The sequence below is a fragment of the Peromyscus maniculatus genome, chromosome 21, assembly GCF_049852395.1.
Source record: "Peromyscus maniculatus bairdii isolate BWxNUB_F1_BW_parent chromosome 21, HU_Pman_BW_mat_3.1, whole genome shotgun sequence".
Lineage (NCBI taxonomy): Eukaryota > Metazoa > Chordata > Mammalia > Rodentia > Cricetidae > Peromyscus > Peromyscus maniculatus.
The window spans coordinates 19,014,754-19,033,326 of record NC_134872.1 but is presented as its reverse complement, the minus strand read 5'-3'; the positions used below and the strand labels follow the sequence as shown (position 1 = coordinate 19,033,326).

The window sequence follows — 18,573 nt, the reverse complement described above, 5'->3', positions numbered from 1 at the left end:
CCAACGTTGGGTGTTGGTCCTCACCTTCCTCATAGTTTGAGATGGTCTCTGTTTTGTTGATCACCACTGTGTACTCCAGAGCAGTAGCCACGGAGCTCCCGAGGATTCACTTTCTCTACCTCCTGTCTCTCTTGGAAGCACTGAGATGACAGATGTGACCTTCTGTAACTGACTTTACATGTGCTCTGAGGATTTAAACCCAGGTCCTCATGGCTGTGCAGCAAACCCTATACTCATGGAGCCATCTTCTCAGCCCTCATGAGATTTTTCTGAATTTATCCACTCGTTGAAATTCTTAGAGTTAACGTGTGTTAAAGACAAGAATGCTTTTGAAAATTTATTTATTTATTTTACAAAAAAAAAGCTTACACAGTCCTGTTTTCCAGGATTGTTGGTACTTTCAGTTGCCATTCTCCAGATGAGATTTCTTGAGTCTTGTCAAGCCTCCAGATGTCACTCATGCAGTACCGATATAGGGCACCGATTCATGGACTGTTTAGTGGAACCCAGTGCTTCATGTAGGGCTTTCATATTTGCTGTTAATACTCACAATTACTTGAAAAGATCAACACAACTCCTACCTAACAAGTGTAATGTTTTTATGTTTTAAAAAGCCATTGTCGCGGGTCTGGAGAGATAGCTCAGCAGATAAGAGTACATGCTATCTTCCGAAGCATCTGAGTTCTGTTCCTAGCACCATGTCTGGTACCTCTCAACCACCTGTAACGTTAGCTCCAAGGGTATCTGGTGCCCTCTTCTGGCTTCTTCCAGCACTGCACTCTCATATACATACGGCGTTACACACACACACACACACACACACACACACACACACACACACACAATTAATTTTATGTTGTAGCTCAGTAGTCACAGAGTCCGAAGTCTATGAAATTGAGTTGGCTGAAAAATTATCCTTACAAGTTGATGCAATGTTGGATGTGATTCTTGGGGCTTATCTACCTAGTCTAAGGGGCATACACATGGACAGAGTCTCTCGTTTTAGTCTGTACTAAAGTGATTCTTCTGCCTGGTAGTTCCACTGCTCTTGTTGGTAGACTGTAGAACTTTAGCCAAACCTATTAAACGGTGGTACTACCCAACCCAACCAAACCAAACTGCAGATTTTCACATATCTAGTTTACTCTTATTGGCTCTGTTGTCCCAACCATGTTCTGTACAGTAAATGAATAACACAGTGTCCAGTGTGCTGAAAGCCTACATGTGGGTACCTATGCATGTGGGACCACACATCAGATGGAGTGTGAAGTTAGAACCCTGTACAGATCACAATTAAAGCAGAAGAGCATGTGATGAAATGGTCATGCATGCAGAATAGTCCCTCAATTTTAAATTTGCATTTAATTTTCTTTGCCCTAGAATAGCACATAGAACATGACAGTTAGGTGCGCAGAGCTGAACTGAGCTTTCCTGGGGCAGGTTTAGCACATCTACACCCCTCAGGAGCTCCTGCCTGTAACTCCATGGTGCAGGCAGCTTTTTCCACGTCAACACCTGCTCATTAGGAACTGGACCAAGACACCCAAGGGCTCTCAGATGGCCCTGCTTCTGTGTCTCTGCCAGTCTGCACCAGAGTTTAATATCAACCTTGAGGTGAAACTCTGTCCTTTCCCCATAGCTAATCCACAAACCATCTGGCCCCTTTTCTCTGAATACACTCTAGTGCACGTATGGAAGGGGCGCTGGCTGGGGCTGGGCAAGCAGACCCACCCACACGTCCTAAAGGGCAATCCACTGGCGTTGGAAGTGGTTTGGAGACAATTAGACTTCGAATATAAGCCTAAGTTTGTTCTTTCCATGGTTTCATCTTTCGTTGCAAGATATTTGCTTGGAACTTGCCCTGTTGGGGAAGTGTGGGCATGTTTCCAGAATTAGTTCCCTTAATAAAATAATGTTCCAAAGGAGCATAATTATGATTTTTAAAATGTGTTTTTCTTTAATTTTCTATTTTGTTTAATGCAGTATCACATGGGAAAGACTCTTCTTAATATTGCTTACCTTACTCCACCAAGTAATTGAAGTCACCTAATAAGGCATGTACAGAGTATCATAGTAATACAGGGGCCCTGAGCATTTGGTGAATGTGGGTATCTTCAACACACACATGAATTGTTCTGCTTTATCAAAGGACGTGTCTAATAAATGTACATTTAGCAAAGAAGTTGTGAGATTTTATCTGTGTGTGTATATAGCTTAGAAAACACACGTATTTTTCTATTATTCCACGGCAATTCTCATACTTAAATCCATAGTTAAATTCTGTGTGTCGTGCCCACGTATAGCCACGTATATGTATACTTACACATATGTGTACCTGTGCCTTATATGTACATAGATAAACATTTATGTATGTAGAAATACTGCATACATCAGGTTAGACCTTAATGTCCCTTCTTCCTTTCTCAGAGAATGGTTTGTCAGTAACCTCGAGAAGGCTGAGAGCTCAGTAGGCTATGGGCCCTGAGCCAACTTCTGCCTTTTTTAGTTTTTCAGTATAATCTGAACAGGAAGAATAAGACTTGTATTTATCAATGGGTAAGAACAGATGACAAGAGTGGTGGCCCATGAAACTTTAATTTGTGTTCATGGGATTTTATTGGGTCAGGGTCACATCCATGGCTTACCATCTCTGGCTACTTTGGCATCAACAGCAAAATCCAGCAGGGGCTCCAAGTCCATCTGGCCAGGAGGGCCGAGGATGTTTGCTGCCTGCCCCTTTGAAAATGTGTTTGCTGACCCTCTCCTTTAAAAAAAAAAAAAAAAAAAAGTCGAACATTAAATACTACAAAAATCTGCTGGAACCAAGCAAGGGCCCCTCCTGGTTGAAAAGGAGTGCTTCCTTTCATTTGAACTCTTCACAGAGAAATTAAGAACGAGGAACTCTATCTTAAATTTTATCCTTCATAAACCAAGCATGGTGGTGCATGTCTGTAATCCCAGCACTTGGGAGGCGGAGGCGGGGAGAGCAGGAATTCAGTCATTCCCAGCTAGAGAGCAAGTGTCTTCGGCTGCATGAAATCCTGCCTCAAGAAAAGGTCTCTAATAATTTTCTTCATAACTTTTTCCTTTCAGACCACATAATCTAATGTCCAACTCCAAGATGTTTTGAATATTCAAACTTTAGGAATTTGTAGCTCTGTCCTGACATGATGTCACAGAAAGGCAAGGAAAAAGTTATAAAGCCATAGAACATGTCATATGAATCTTAAATATCTATTTTTATTATTTTTTAAGTGTGTGTGTGTGTGTGTGTGTGTGAGAGAGAGAGAGAGAGAGAGAGAGAGAGAGAGAGAGAGAGAGAGAGAGAGAGGAGAGAGAGAGAGAGAGAGTGAGAGTGAGTTAGTTCAAAAGAGAGCATCAGATCCCCTGGATCTGGAGTACAAGAGGTTGTGAGTTGCCACATGGATGCTGGGAACTGAACTCTGGTCCTCTGCAAGAGCAACCAGTGTTCTTAACCAGGGAGCGATGTCCAGCCCCATCATATGAGTCTTCATTGCACTGGTTGACGATGAGCCTCCTGAAGTAACATGGGATAAAAAGCCTTCTGAGATTTACTAGTTCACAAGATGCATAGGAGCCAAGGGGTACTCCAAGTTTGCTAGGGACCCAAGTGCCAGTCTGTATCAGCATCAGCCCATGCTTCTCTGTGCCGTCTTTGCTTTCTATGATACTCGTGTTTCTAGACATCAGCTACTGAAGCATGCTGGTAGGAGAGGAAAGACATGAGTGTCCACACTGTAGAAAGACAAAGCTCTAAATTCTGTGGATAGTGCTTCCTATGGCCATGAGTGTGATAATAAAGAAAACAGGAAGATTTGTTTGTTGGTTTAGAGAGAGTCTTACGTGCTACAGGCTGACCTGAAATGTGTTATATAGCTAGGGATGGCTTTGAACTCCTGATCCTCTGACCTCCACCCCCTGAGTACTGGGATGGCGGGTATATGCCACCACATTTAGTTTGTGTGGTACTGGGGATCAAACCCAGGACCTTATGAATGCGAGGCAAACACTCTACCAACCTAACTACATCCCCAACCTCAGCATTTTTATGAGACACAAGTGCATGTGTCCCATATTTTGATAAAAGCTTGTGCCTGGGTTTTAGTGTGACATTTGACTGCTGACTGTCTTTATATGATCTGGCATAGTCTCAGTCTCTCTCTCTCGCTCACTCGCTCGCTTGCTCTCTCCTAGCACTATACCTATGGCCTTGTCAATCAAATGATTCAACATTTTACTGTCTGGAAGCAGAACTCCTTTCTTGTAGTATGTCACCCTCTCTCCTATACAGGGTTGGGAAATGATCACTGGTTTGTTTTTGTTTCAATACAAGATTTCCCTGTTTTGTCCAGGCCGGCCTTACACTCCCATCCTTCTGCCTCTGCCCCCCCCCCAGTGCTGGGCTTAAAGGCACAGGCCAATACACCTGGCAGGCCACCAGCTTTCTGACTCTTCACATTTGTCCCTTCACATTCACCTCTGCTGTCAGCCACTTCTCTAAATAAGTCCTTTGAAAGTCAGCTCAGCTTGCCTGCTTCTTGATCCGAAAACAACCGGGAAAGGACACACAGTCAATTTTCAGATCTTCCTTCCAACTCCATTTCATCATCACCAAGTGCATGATGGTTAAGAAACTTCACTGTGCCTTCCATTTAACAGCTAAGGCAGGAAGTAAGGTGTGCAGAGGGTTCCCTTACTTCTCATAGTCACTAGGAACGAAGTGAGGAGGTGTGTTGTGTTGGTTATATGCGTGACCTTTCCTTTGGGCCACCTTGGATAGGTTAAACATTAAAGAACAAGAACTTAGGGGAAAAACAAACAAACAAAGAAATCCCAGACTATGTCACGTTTGGCTAAAAAGGAGACACATTTCCACAAGGACACGGGGAATCTATTGCATGACTCGATGGTCTACTCTGTCAATGTCCTTGAAATTGTCACTAAAGCATCAGTGAATGAGAGTGACGGGCTCTAACTGTTCAGGTGGGTTAGCAGACAAGAGATGGAAAAGCATGTCGGATGTCCATCTTCTGTAATTGCATCAGGATTGAACCCGTGACCTAAGAAGCCATCGAGTAACTATCAAATAATTCACCAGAAAATCATCCCACCGAGAAAATTACCACCGGAGTGGAGTAGAATGCCTTGGTAAATTGGCTCTCGCCATCTTGATTTATTTCTGTTGGGAATCTAAAGAAGGCAAAAGGCGGGTCTATGAACAGTTCTCTGCCTGAGCACTTCCGGTTCTGCATTTCTTCAGCACATTTTTTTTACTATCTATCTGACATTGTCTCATCACTTACTTGTTTATGGCCCCCACCCCTATCCCTTACTCTCAAGACTGGAATGTTCTGAGGGTGGACTTTATCTATCTTATCCATCATTGTAACATCTTCATGGAGGGCATAAATGATGCTTCCTGTCACCTGTTTAGCCCGTGAGTGCTTGGCTAAGTTGACTGGAGTGTGAAGGGTTAACTCATAGCATTGTGAATGGGGGAGAGCCTACATTCCTGACCTAGAAAGTATTTCCCTGGGGGCTGACCTGTGGCTCTGTCCTGCCCCACCCTTCCTCTGCTTCCACTGTGTGCTACCTTTGCTAATTCCTATTTATTTATTTCATCTTTTTCTCCCACTGGGGGACCAAGTCTCATTTGTATACATGACCCAGGAACCAAGCACAGGGCCAGCACAGACTGTGACTGGGAGAGCACGTGACCAGTGTGTGAGTAGAACGTGGTTGCTACTTTTAGCCGAGTGCCTGAAAACCAGTGCACACATTTGACTCAAGACCTTCATAGTATCCACCTTCGCGTCCTTTGCTATTCCTCAAGGTGCACTGATGCTTATTTGTGTTTTAGAAGAGGGTCTTACAATGCAGCCCAGGCTGCATCATACTCAGGAGCCTCCTACCTCTGCCTCCTGAGTGCTGGAATAATACCATTCTGTAGAGTGAGCCTTACGTTTCCTTTCTTGAGAGACAGAGTGAATAATGGCAGCTGGGTGTCCTTTGATGCTTGTTTGGGGTAATATCTACTTTTAGGAGGACAATTTGTGACAAATCGGATCCTCTCTTTGTAAATACAAATGAACAGTTTATGTAAACTACTCCTGTCAGCAGAAATAGATTATCCCATACATGTCATTTCTTAATGTTGCATTTTTAAAGGAGGAAACTATACTTGATTTAACTGGACTAACTCAAAGTATTGTGGTGGCAGCATAAATCAGTGGGGAAAATTATTTTGATGATTTACGCTTTATTAAATTTGTCTTAAAATACGAATTTGCATTTTAGTTCATGAAACTTGAACAGAGTAGGTTGACATGTAAAAATTGTTCCAAGTACGCTTGACTGTGTTCTAGTATCTCGGTTGAGAATTGGTTGTCAATTTGCACTTTTCAATTCAGTTAAAATTTGCCTTCCCTGGCTGCATTAACCACATTTCAGGCCCAACAGCCACCTATGAGTGCAGCGGCTGATGAGTACAGATGATAACGTCTGTTTAAATAGACCATCCCTAGATAGCTTTCTTTATTTCACCCAGTGACTTCTGTCACCTAAATACAGAGCATACAGGAGTAGTGAGAGGGTGTCTTTGAAGTCATCTGGTCTACTTCCTTCTCCTGTGGGAACCCAGAGAAGAAAAGGCTGTCAGGTTGGCTTTGTTTGCACACCATCCCGCTCACCCGCTGCGCATTCATGGCTCTGCCTGGCACTACCAGTGTCCTCTTTCAAGCAGGCAGACACCAGGGGTGTGGCTGTGGTGCCTTCTTCCTGCGATAAGATCTCCCATCTCTATGCTGGCCTGTGTGGCTTTGATGGGCAGACTCTGGGGAAGCCATCCCTGTGTGTCTGTCCCCATCTGCTCAAAGTGTGAGGTCACTGACGCAGCTGGCGTGCTTGGGACAGCTGGCTCTCTCTGCAGCGCTGAGGTCAGCCCAGTTAGTTGAATGGACGGTCTTCTCAAGGGAAGGAGGGCAGAGCCAGGACTAAGACAGATGGCACCAAGGCCAGTGCTCATGGACCACAGGTGTCACACCCCAGGAGGAACGCGGCCGCAGAGTCCTTCAGGGATAGCCAGCCACGCCTCCCAAGCCCTTTTAAAGCATCTGAAAATGAAGAATGAGCGTGACTCTGTTTGAAATTTGCCAGGGTGCTTCTTCCTCAATGCTTATTGTCTTTCTTCTTTTTCTACATCGTTGGGAGATTGCTCAGGAATCCGTGATGGTGTCTCTACCTGGGATGCCAAAATTCATGAGACAAAAATGGATCCATTTTTCCTTGTGAGGGGAAAAATGTTTTGACTCTGTCCTGGTGAGACTGTCCTAGTTCTGAGAGGAGGGAAGTGGAGGTATCAGGAAATAGTTTTCATGCTATCCGAGTAGACACTTCACTCACTGCTGACAACCTGACATCAAGCCGGGACAACACAGCTTCCAAGCGGTGCTATGTTTTGAATTTGGTCTGTTGCTTTTTCCATTACTCTATAGGATAGAGTAGTGTATAGAGTCCACACACTGCCCAGCTTCCGTACCTCCACCATGTAATATCTCATTCGTGGGTGGATCTGGGAGGAATTGGGGAAGTGGTTATGATCAAAATACATTGTATGAAATTCTCAAAGAAATGATTTTAAAATGGGGGGGGACGACACAGAGCTATTATATTATATAGAAATATATTTATATTTATATATATTTCTATATAATATATATTATATAGAAATCACATACATCGTCATCTCTGTCACCTCAGCTCAGCGATGCAGACAGAGTGTGGAATGAAGGCCAACTGAGAGTAGGCAAATTGTCGATTGGCTGAACTAATAAGATAATCAGAGCTTGCCTTGAGATAATGGTGAAGGTAGACCAGAGTGGAAGGAAGAGGGGAAAGTCCTTGGCCATGATATCTCAAGTCTGGAAATCCTGGTATGAATTGACTTGGTCTCTTTTAGGAGAATATTTACTCACACTTGTTTTGAGTCCTAGTTGAATATTACTTAAGGAAGAGTGACTGCTCCATTTACCAATGAAGAAAGCAATTAGCACTTTTATTTAGTCGCCGCCTCATGGTCTAAGGCTGCACATAGAGGAATTATTCTGAAGGAAACCCGTTTACTCTGGTAAGAAATCAAGAGTTATCTCGTTAGTAGGAGTCACTCCCCGACAACAGGTGTGGTGACATGTTCCATGCAAGGGAAAGAGCAGGACCTTTGGCCGCAGCATGCTTGCTTTGGGGGCAGCACATCAATTCTGACTTCCAGAGGGAGGTGGAGGGGACTCAGGGGATGGTGCTCCCTGCCTCCTCTCTGAAATCTGCCAAGTTCCTCAAGTTTTACACCCATGACACCTCCATTGGACTTAGTGAAAACAAAAGCCTCATCGGTTAGTGAACATTTGAACAATCACTCTTGCCCTATATGTTGAAAGGACGATCTAGGAATCCTTGTAGGGAAGTCCTTTGAGGGTTGGGGTGTTGTACTTTTTCATAGCTTTGGCATTCTTCACCCTGGCCACGAGCCTGTCTGTTAGGAGCGGGACTGGAGAGGTTGCTCTAGATGTGAATGGCCACGGAGCTGGCTTTGGGATGCTCCACCTTTCTCCGTAGCATCCTGCATCTGCATCCCATTTTTGTTCCTGTTGGGGACCCACTGCACACTCCAGAAGTATGTCATCTTGGCCAACCCGACCAGTCATCTCTAACCTCCATAGGAGCAGGATAGTTCAGTCAAGTTTTAGTCGAGCAAGAGGCTAACTCTTCAGTAAAACAATAAAAATGTAGGACCTATAGGGATGCCTTCCTTGGTAGAGTCACGGTTTGGAGTTCAGGTCTAAAGGCTAAGGAGAAACCTGCACATTTCTTCTAAGAAAGAAACTCAGTAAGCCGTGCCTTAGAATTTATTTTCAATGTGTTCCTGACTTACTAATACAAGGAAGTAGCCAATGGATAGAATTTTTCTCATTACGATTGTCACGAAAGTCATTCTACATTCTCAAATTCTGGCCATTTTGGAGCAGCAACAACTTCTAGAGAGGAGTACCTGTGGCTGGTTTTTTGTTTTTCCTAATTATTACTGGTGGCGATCAATGGAAGTGAATTGCTTTGCCAGCCTTTGCCTTGATCAAGGGTACTCATAAATGTGCTACATTTGGAAGTATCATTAGTGTCTACAAAGGGAGGAGAAAAAGATTCCGAAGCCAGTGGGAAAGTTGCCAGTTCTGTAGCTGGCTGCCCTCTTCAGCTGGCTGAAACTGTGCGAATATTCCTCAAAAGTGTAGGACTTAGAGAGACGCCATACGAAAGTGTCACATGTCATCCCTTCCTCTGGCCCACTTACGTCTTATGGGGGAAAAATCCTGGTGGGAAAACATAAAGCCACTCATTTTCCCTACCAACCCCATAAGAGCTCGTCTGCTTTTGAATTTGAGTTAGAACGGTCTATACCTCCATGACCTTTGCCTGCTTCTTGTTAGATAAGACAGTCTAATAACAGACACACATACACACATACATGTACACGTGTGGGTATGCGGGTGCACATGAGGACATTCGTGTACGTGTGTGTGTGTGTGTGTGTGTGTGTGCGCGCGCGCGCGTGTGCGTGTGCATGTGCATGTGCATGCCTGTGGCGCCCACCTGACGATCTCATCTGTCATTCCTTAGGCACCACCCCCGCCCTTTTCTGGGGCGGTGTGTCTCACTGGCCTGGAGCTGACCAAGGACACTGAGCTGGCTGGCCAGTGAGCCTCTGGGATCTGCTCTCTGCCTCCCCAGCACGTGCAAGTGCAAGCCATCACACCTATGCATTTTGTTTTCAGAGACCATAACCAAGTTCTTAGGACACGCCATTTCCTTGCGAGGGTACTTCTGGGGAAAGCGAGCCCGTGTGAATGGGTACACATAGTAGGCCCTCATCAACTGTGTGATCAGCGTGCTTTTCATTTGGTCTCAGTGACATGTGCCATCTGCATATAATAAGAACGACAGGCTGGGGGCCTTGCATCTTTCAATTCTTTATCACTGCTGACCTTTATCACCGGAAGACCTTCAGTGGGAGAGAGGGGACCTTTGATAGCCACAGCAGAATCAATCTGTAGATGTTGCTGGTAAGAATCCCACTCAGTGCTCTAGACATACACCAGATGAGAAACTGCTCTGTAGATCCACAACCCAATCCCCACAATGCCCTGGGCGTTGGGATCCATCCTTTAGGAAGCTCGGAGCTCCCTCTGCAGAGCCCAGGATGTCCACCTCCCAAGTTAAGGCCCACGGTGCTCAGGCCACATGAGCCTCTCCTTTTGATTCCCTTATTTGATTTTCTTGGTGAAACTGAGAGGTGTTAGCTGGAGCCCACAGGCTTTGGGCCCAGTCTAGCATGTCAGGGACTTCTTGCTAAAGCTGTCAATGTTGTTGTTGTTGTTGGTGGTGGTGGTGGTCATGGTGGTGTGTGTGTGAGATTCCCTGCTTAGCTCTTTTCCAGGGCACGCTCCCAGAAGATGCCGGCATCTTTGGGCCACGCTGCTGCTTCACTTCTCCTAATGAATATTCAGAGGCTGCAGTCGCGGAGGACTCAGGTGGTGCACATAGTAGCGTGATTACAATGAACCCTAGAATGAAAGCCACTCTGCAACACTGCTGACAGTCCTGATGCCCTCTGCACCCCCACAGCACATGAGAGGAGAGTCCTGGGGAACCTCTGAATCGGGCATCTGTCCCTCACAACAGTGGGCTCACGCCTTCCTGGATAATGTGTTGTCATGAGCGTGTTGTTTTAAAAAGACAACAGACCCTTCTTTAGTCCTCTCCACCAAATGCATCAGGACTAACTGGGCATAAAGGATGCCCTGTTGAGCCCAGCAATGCACGCATTGTTTGCCTGAAAATGGAGTCAGCATCTCCCTGGGAAAATGCAGCTAATTTATTTTATATATTTTGCCGCCATCAGCAGTTGAACTCAAGCGGCTCCGTTCTCCGATGGGTTAATTTCCACTTGGTGCAGACCTAGGCTGATGGATAAATTGCAGCCCTTTCTCGTGTGGTGGAGGATTCTGAAGTCGGTTTTTTTCAGGATCCGTGCTGGCTTTCGGCTGCCGCCGCCGCCGCTGCCGCCTGTGTGGTGACTCCGGATCCTTCCCCTTCGGAAGAGCACCCTTTGCAGCAGCGTTCCCCCTTCGGAGGAATCACTTAGACACTTCCAGCTGGTGGCAGGGGATGCGGCCATAACACAGCTAGCTCCTTGGTCCCAGCTGCCTCCACTACAGCCTCTGCAGCAGGATGGCTGCGCTTTCCGGGAGAGGGGCAGGCGCAGCAAGGTGTAGGGTGAAATCCGGACCCTGCTGTGGTGGGTTTTGAAAGCTGCAGTCTCTTTAGCATCTCTCTGCCTCTCTGCCTCTTGGATGCTTCCCTGCCTTTCAGCCCAGGCTCCTTTCCGGGCGAAGGCTATGCTGTTCCCTGCCTAATTAGAGGTGCCCAAGGAGATCACCTTTTCGCGGAGAAAGCTTGGCGTGCTCGACAGGGTCTTTTTTGATGCATTATGGCTCATGCCGCCTCCCAGTTAAAGAAGAACCGGGATTTAGAAATCAATGCTGAGGAAGAGACTGAGAAAAAAAAGAAACACCGCAAACGGTCCCGGGATCGCAAGAAGAAGGTAGTAGCTATGTGTGCCACCGGGCTCTCATCTTTGTGTCTGGATTTCCTCCCGGCATCCGAGACAAGCATGGAGGGCTTTTTTTTTTTTTTTTTTTTTTTTTTCCACGTGCAGCATGGAGTGGAAATTGGGAGTGGAGATGGGGGGCTGCTGGTAAAGCATGGTCACAGGCTGGGCTTGGGCCAGGGAAGGCTTCCTCCTGAGTCTGGGGAGGGTGATTGCAGGGCTCTGCAGAAGGTGCGCCTCACTTTCCAGGGGCTACCGGCACGTTTGTACAACACGCAAGGGTGTTGCCAAGGAGTTAAAGTTACTTTCTTTGCAGCTGGGTCAAGGTTAAATAGACTGCAGGTGACTCTGGTGTGCGGGAGGGCCGGCCTTTGTACTTCTTAGAGGTCTGGTGTGTGGAAAAGCCGCTTTGGGGTTGGAAGTGTGTCACATGTGTGCCTGTCTTGGGCAGCTTTGTGACCTCAAGCCGGTTCCTGCTCTGCCTTCTTGCTGTCCTTGGGTCTCTTAGCTCTAGGAGGTATTTTTGAGCTAGGATTCTGCAATGGAAATCAGCTACTAGAAATAACTTTTTGTGGTTAAATAGATCTGAGATCGCAGACGTTTGAGTCTTACCTGCTGGGTGAGAGTGATCCTAAACACAGGAATTCCTGTGGCCTGGGGGATGGAGGAGAGAGTCCTGCAGCCTTCAGCACTGATAGCCTGAGATCAAAGCCCGATGCGGCACTAGGTACCCAATTCTGATGTCCAGGGCTGGAGAGGACACACAAGAGAGAGATTCTAGGCCAGTGGTGTTTCCTTGAAGCTCGAGAGTTCTTACTATTTGATAGCTTTGCCCTTTAAGATGACTTGTGGGGACCGGATGGTCCAAAGGACTTTCCCTGCGTGACAATTAAGAACATTTAGACTAAAAACCTGCCATCTGAATATGGAAGCCAGTCATAAAACATTTTTGATGTGTCTGGGAATGCCCCAAGGGGAAAAGGTTCTTCATGAATTCTCAGCCTTGATGTATCTGCTTTGCAAATGACATGCCAATTCCATCCATGGAATCTACCTTTCTTCAAGAGGGAGGTGGCTATTTTGGGTACCTTCCCAGGTTCCTTCAGGGTTAGACTCTGCAAGAGCAGGCCCTCTGCCTTTTGCCGAAGGAGATGGCATTTGGAGGGTTACGGCAGTTTTGCGGCAAGATGTTGCATGTGCAAACCTCTCCTTTGGGTATTCTTGTAAATAAACTCCTTGGATCTCTTTTCATAAAAGTAAAAACTTGGGGTGAGGGATTCTGCCATGGCTTGTTTCAAAACCTTATATAGCAGAGTTAGGAAATGATGGTATTTTACAAGGTTCTAGTCTTGTTTTATTACATGAGCTCTGGCTCGGAGAAGGTCACTATGGATGGCCCCTTGCCAAATATCCCTGCCTCCATTCCCTGATGCTAAGTGGGCTTCCAAGACACAGGGGTGCAGGGACATACATTTTTGTGAAGACCCAGTGTCCTCCTGAAGGTTGATGGCAGGCAGGACCTTGTAGCAGCAGTCACTGACCTGGGTCCCTGTTTGACTAGGTAACCACACAGGGAAGGGTGAGGTAGAGCTGCTTCAGGACTCACTGAGCTGGAGCAAAAGCTTTGTGGACCAGAATGCTTTGTTAGAAGTGCGACAGTCCGCCCCATGTAAATCTCTTAGCAACCAGAGGGCCACATAGCGCATTATCAATACCGCCATTGTGGACAGACAAGCTGATGTAGATACATTGTTCTCAGGACTCTCGGAGGGGAGCTGCAGAAAGTGGCTGAGGAATGACACTGTCACAGCATCTCAGATGTATTACTGAAAGGACAATGTACTGTGGAAGATAGTCCCCATGGTCATACTTTCCATGGATGGCTCTTAATGTATGGAGTTAAGGTTCGGTTACTTTGAAGACATACTCTCCATCCATTTCATATGGCAAATGTAACTTTTGTTCCCTGAATTGTTTGACTTTGAGCCTCTTCTCAACCTTTTTCTAGAATCCTAATCAAGGCCAGTGGACTACTTTGTTCTATAAGACAGACCCTATGCCAATGAAGTGGGGGAAAGCTGCTTTTAAACAGTGCTTTGTGGGTATTTGTGGGATAGTTGTTCATAAAGCAGAATTATCCCTTAGGATCTCCTAATTACATAAAAGTAATAGCGAATACTCTCAGACAACCCATGTAGAGAAGCTTTGGAAATATCTGAGCTGCCATTACGTAAAAGAGCCTGTGACTTATATATGGGAGACTTTGCAGTTCAGGTTTAAGCAAGCCTGAGATGACCCTGTCTTGACTCTATGACACAGCAGCAAACATCCTGGACTATGACTAAACAGTATAGTATATATTACAGGATGCATAGGAACTGGAATACCAGGCTGCCACTCCACCAGGTTTCCTGAAGGCCAGTGAGCTGCGCCTTAATTCTATTTTAGATATGTTAACTAGGAGCATGGACTGCCTGTCACACACACAAACCAAAAATGCTAATGGATTTTTAATATGTTGAATTCTAACAAAGATGTTTTATTCTTGGCATACCTTAAGCAGTTTTAAGTGGGTTAAAAAAGAAATGCATCTAAGAACTGGTTAAAGCCTTTCATGGGGGTTGAAAGTGAGAGCTACTGGAAAAGGACCCCAGGTCCCTGCACATGTTCAGTTCATACTCTCCTGCTGAGATCTCTCCAGGCCCCTGATTCTGTTGGAAGGGGGTACAAGCAAGGCTTCAATGGATATTGCATTAAAGACCGATAGTTCATCCCATGCTTCCCCATGGACCTTCCTGTCATAGTTCCATGCCCCTCCACACACTCCTCTCCTAATAGGCTGCTTAGCTTTACAGCAAAGGACAGCAAGCCAAGGTGGGCACAATGCCCTGGCTAGGTGATGCTAGGTCTCTGTTCTTGGCAGCTTGCAGAGAGAAACTATGTCACCAGCCCATAGGTGTGTGTCAGTAGATAGCTCAACCTGCCACAAACCCAGGGCGGCATGCGCTACCTTCTGGCAGTGCCTCTGTGGTCCCTGCATGCCCCTTGCTGCCATTATCCATGGATTCATGCTCTCTGCATGTTCAGCCCTTTTCCCCATGAAATGCACATTAATGCATTTCTGCACTGAGAAATATCAAGAACATCAAATCTATTTTAAACAGTAAATTGTTTTTAGATGTATGAATATCTGTTTGTTTATATTTGCAATCTCTGGTAAATAATAATAATAATAATAATAATAATAATACAAACCAAAAAAACCCTTGAAGACTGCCTGAGGCAACCCCACACTCGGGCACTATGGAGTTCCTTTATCTCTCTGTGCATTGCTGACCTGGCGCTGGGTCCTGAAATACACTGGAAATCCTAAGAGTAATTTCATTCTGTGAGTAAAATTATTTCTGATTACTGCCGTTGAATCTGAATGATCAATAACAAAGCAGGAGTAAATCCTCATTGTTTCATTTGTATATGCATGCATTCATTCAAAAATCATGTGTGAGGTGGGTTCTACAACCAGCTTTCCTATCGGATGTTGGATATAAACAAACGTAAACAAATAGTGTAACGGAAAGATAACTCCCAAGAGAGATGAGGAGAAAGATAAACCCGCCTCCCATTATCCTCCAACAGGACAGAAAAAGCCATTCCAAGAGCCTGTACAGAGATCCCCCCTCCCCCACCACCCTAGTTGGTTAGAATGGGTTTAGAAAAGGATCTGAGCCTTGGAGGACAAGGCAGGGACGAAGAAGACAGGAATGACAGGACCCGCATGGCCGGAATGGAGACAGCAGAAGAAACCACTGGGCTGCATGGAGAGCAGATGGTCATTTGGAATGCTTTGGGGGAAAGGAAGTCTGAGCACACGGCAGGAAAAGTCAGGAGGGACCAGAATATGAAGACCTGTGCGTGCCATCCTACAGGGATTGGCAAGGTTCCTGCTCCAGGGTGGCAGGATGCCTGTTCGGGAGCAATGCATTGCTCGTCAGCGTTGTAGACAGCAGCAGCAGCAGCGGAGCAGTCAGGAAGCTCGGATGGTGATCCAGGCAGGAGATGCTGGGAGCCCAAACTGGAGGAGGGTGGGGATCTGCCAACGGAGAGGGGGTGTGGCGTAGGGAAGATATTTAAGGGAAGATGCAGTGGAACTTGGCAATGGATTGTAGGTGGGAAGTGAGAAGAAATCAGATTCTAGGGAGGCTGCCAAGTTCCTGGCTTGAAGGGAGAAATAAAGAATCCCATTTCCTGGATTCTAGTCTCCTCTTCCAGACCTATTTGCTGACCGGGTACCGTGCACCAGGCGGGGCTTTCTTTGCGTTGCCTTGTGGGTGCAGGCTCATCTAACATTCACAATAGCCGGTCAGAGTGTATTTTTAGTATCCCCATATTGCAACTGAAGAAACTGAGTCATGAGGCAGTAAACTGATTTCTGGAGTTCCCATGGCTGGAGCTCATGAAGGTCCCATATGGACTGGGCTGTCCAGCTCTCTTGACTGCATTCTTCATGTCCTACTTCATGGGTAGAATGACATCTGTTCTGTTGCTGCCCTATACCCAATAGACTTGTTGAACTGGGAGGTGGCTCCCTTGGGAAAGTGCCTGTTGTGTAAGTGTGATAACCCAAATTAGATCCCCAACGCCGGCATAAAAAAAAAAAAAATGAACATGGTAGGGTGCGCCTGTAACCCTAATGCTGGTGAGGTGGCGACAGGCAGATCCCTAGGGTTCACTGGCCGGCTAGCCTAGCTGAAGGTGCCTTCCATACTAGGGAGAGACTTTGAAAAGAACAAAAGAAGCCAAAGGTTGACCTCTGGCATACATACATACATACATACATACATACATATATATATACATACATATACATATACATACATATATACATATATATACATACATATACATATACATACATATACATATACATACATATACATATACACATACATATATATATACATACATATACATATACATATATGTGTGTGTATACATATACATATGTGTGTGTATACACATGTACACCCATATGAACACATACAAGCACAACAGAAAATTTTTTAAAAAAAATCACAACTGGACTTCTTTTAGAATGTTTTGTACGGGAGAATTTTTCCTTTTCCATCAGAAATCGCAGTTCATACCGTTGGCTTCTCAGAGCAATTCTGTATCGCGGTGTGTCTGTCTTTCTCATCCTCCGTGTAAATGTATTGTAAGGTTTTACTTCAAAGTTCTGTCTTCCAGTGTTAACTTTGAGGTGCATGGGTGTTTGGCCTGCATGTATGTCTGCATCCCACATCTGAGGTCAAAAGACGGCCTTGGGTCCCCTGTAACTGGAGTTACGGAAAGTTGTAAGCGGCCACGTAGGTGCTGAGAATCAAGTCAGCGTCCTGTGGAAGAGCAGCCAGGGCTCATACCTGCTGAGCCCCAAGTTCTGTGTCCTTAAAAAGTTTTGAATGCTACAAATGAAAATTATTCTCGCCGGGCGGTGGTGGCGCACGCCTTTAATCCCAGCACTCGGGAGGCAGAGCCAGGTGGATCTCTGTGAGTTTGAGGCCAGCCTAGGCTACCAAATGAGTTCCAGGAAAGGCGCAAAGCTACACAGAGAAACCCTGTCTCAAAGAAAAGAAAAAAGAAAAAAAGAAAAAAAATTATTCTCACAGAGGAATTCCAAGAGGCTATTGCTTTTTCTCTCTTCTCTGTGGCATGAGGATTATTTTCATCTTCATTTTTTTTCAATAGAGAAAACAAAGGCGTACAGGAAAGAACTGGCCTAGCGTCCTGTAACTCGTCAGTGATGGATGTAAACTTCTGCTAGGGTGATAGAGCCTTGAGATCTATGTGAGCCCTCAGTTTATTGAAAGTCGAGCAGTCTTGTTTAAGGTCAAAGCAATGTAGGGCTGAGAGCAGAACTGAGAAGACACGAACTCTGACCATGGCTCTGGCTGTGGTGTTTCATGTGTCTTGACATTTTGCAGGTTTTGCTCATACCTAGTCACCCAGGTATTTATGTCATAAGATGCCAGGCTGTGCATGCAGACTGCTCATGGGCTTTTATGGGGTGTAATTGTTTTTCAGACCCTTGTTCTGTTTCCTTGTGTATCAAGAAGAGTGATCTCGGGTCTCTGGGAGGCTGTTTTCTCTACTGCCGTCCTTGAAAGGCTGAGCTGTACTGATGTATTTTCATGCCTGGTTCATCTAGGAGACTAAGCTCCCTGAGGCCAGGTCATAATTATTGGCTAAACATGAACTCAGTCTTGCTGCATCAGAGGATGGGCTTCATGGGCAGATGGAGGGCTGAGTAGGTAGATGAAAGGTAGTCCCGTGTAATGATTATGAATGTGGAATGGAGGGTAAGGTTGTTTGAGATTGAATGCTGGCATTATCACTTGACGGCATGATCTTGGGGGAGTTATGTGACCCTTGTGTCCCCCGGCCTCTTCATCTGCAGCAAGACTATCATTGCTGTGTGTGTTTAGTCATAAGCCATGGTGAGATTCAGTGATCTCCTTGCAGAGAAGGTTGGCACAGAGGAAGAACCAGATATCGTTGACGGTTGCTACTGTTGAGAATGAAGAGCAAAATGAAGAATGTGGCTTTCCCTGCACCTTCAGGAATTAGACCAATTAACTTCCAGAACCCCACAGGTCAGCTCCTGAGGAACATCTCGATGCAGCCTTCCAGAGGGCAGAAGGGTGCTTAGTTCACACGTAGAGAGCCTGCAAGCCTTTGCCCTTGACTGTCCCACCATTAACTGCAGGGACAGGGAAGGCATTTGAATAAGACTTGGCAGCAGGCCGCTTGCCCACCTTCCTCTTCCTGGCCTGCTACTGTTTTTCTTCCATAATTTTCTCTCACCTGTTCATTAAAAATACCAAGTCCTTTTTTGCTATTGA

At 45.7% G+C, this 18,573-nt stretch overlaps 1 protein-coding gene across 27 annotated transcripts in view; it reads left to right on the top strand.

Moving 5' to 3' along the window:
• Window positions 1-18,573, top strand: part of Ank3 (ankyrin 3) — a 612,404-nt gene that overhangs the window by 286,557 nt on the left and 307,274 nt on the right. For 15 of the 27 annotated variants that reach the window (XM_076557040.1, XM_076557022.1, XM_076557023.1 and 12 more), the window contains exon 1: window positions 7,749-11,671. The exons of 2 other annotated variants lie outside the window; for them this stretch is intronic. In XM_076557040.1, the coding sequence (XP_076413155.1) occupies window positions 11,558-11,671 (114 nt within the window). In that variant the 5' untranslated portion in view covers window positions 7,749-11,557. Of the gene's footprint in view, window positions 1-7,748; window positions 11,672-18,573 lie in introns of those variants that run through there. 10 more of the 27 variants (XM_076557032.1, XM_015997750.3, XM_076557033.1 and 7 more) reach the window with 2 other exon arrangements.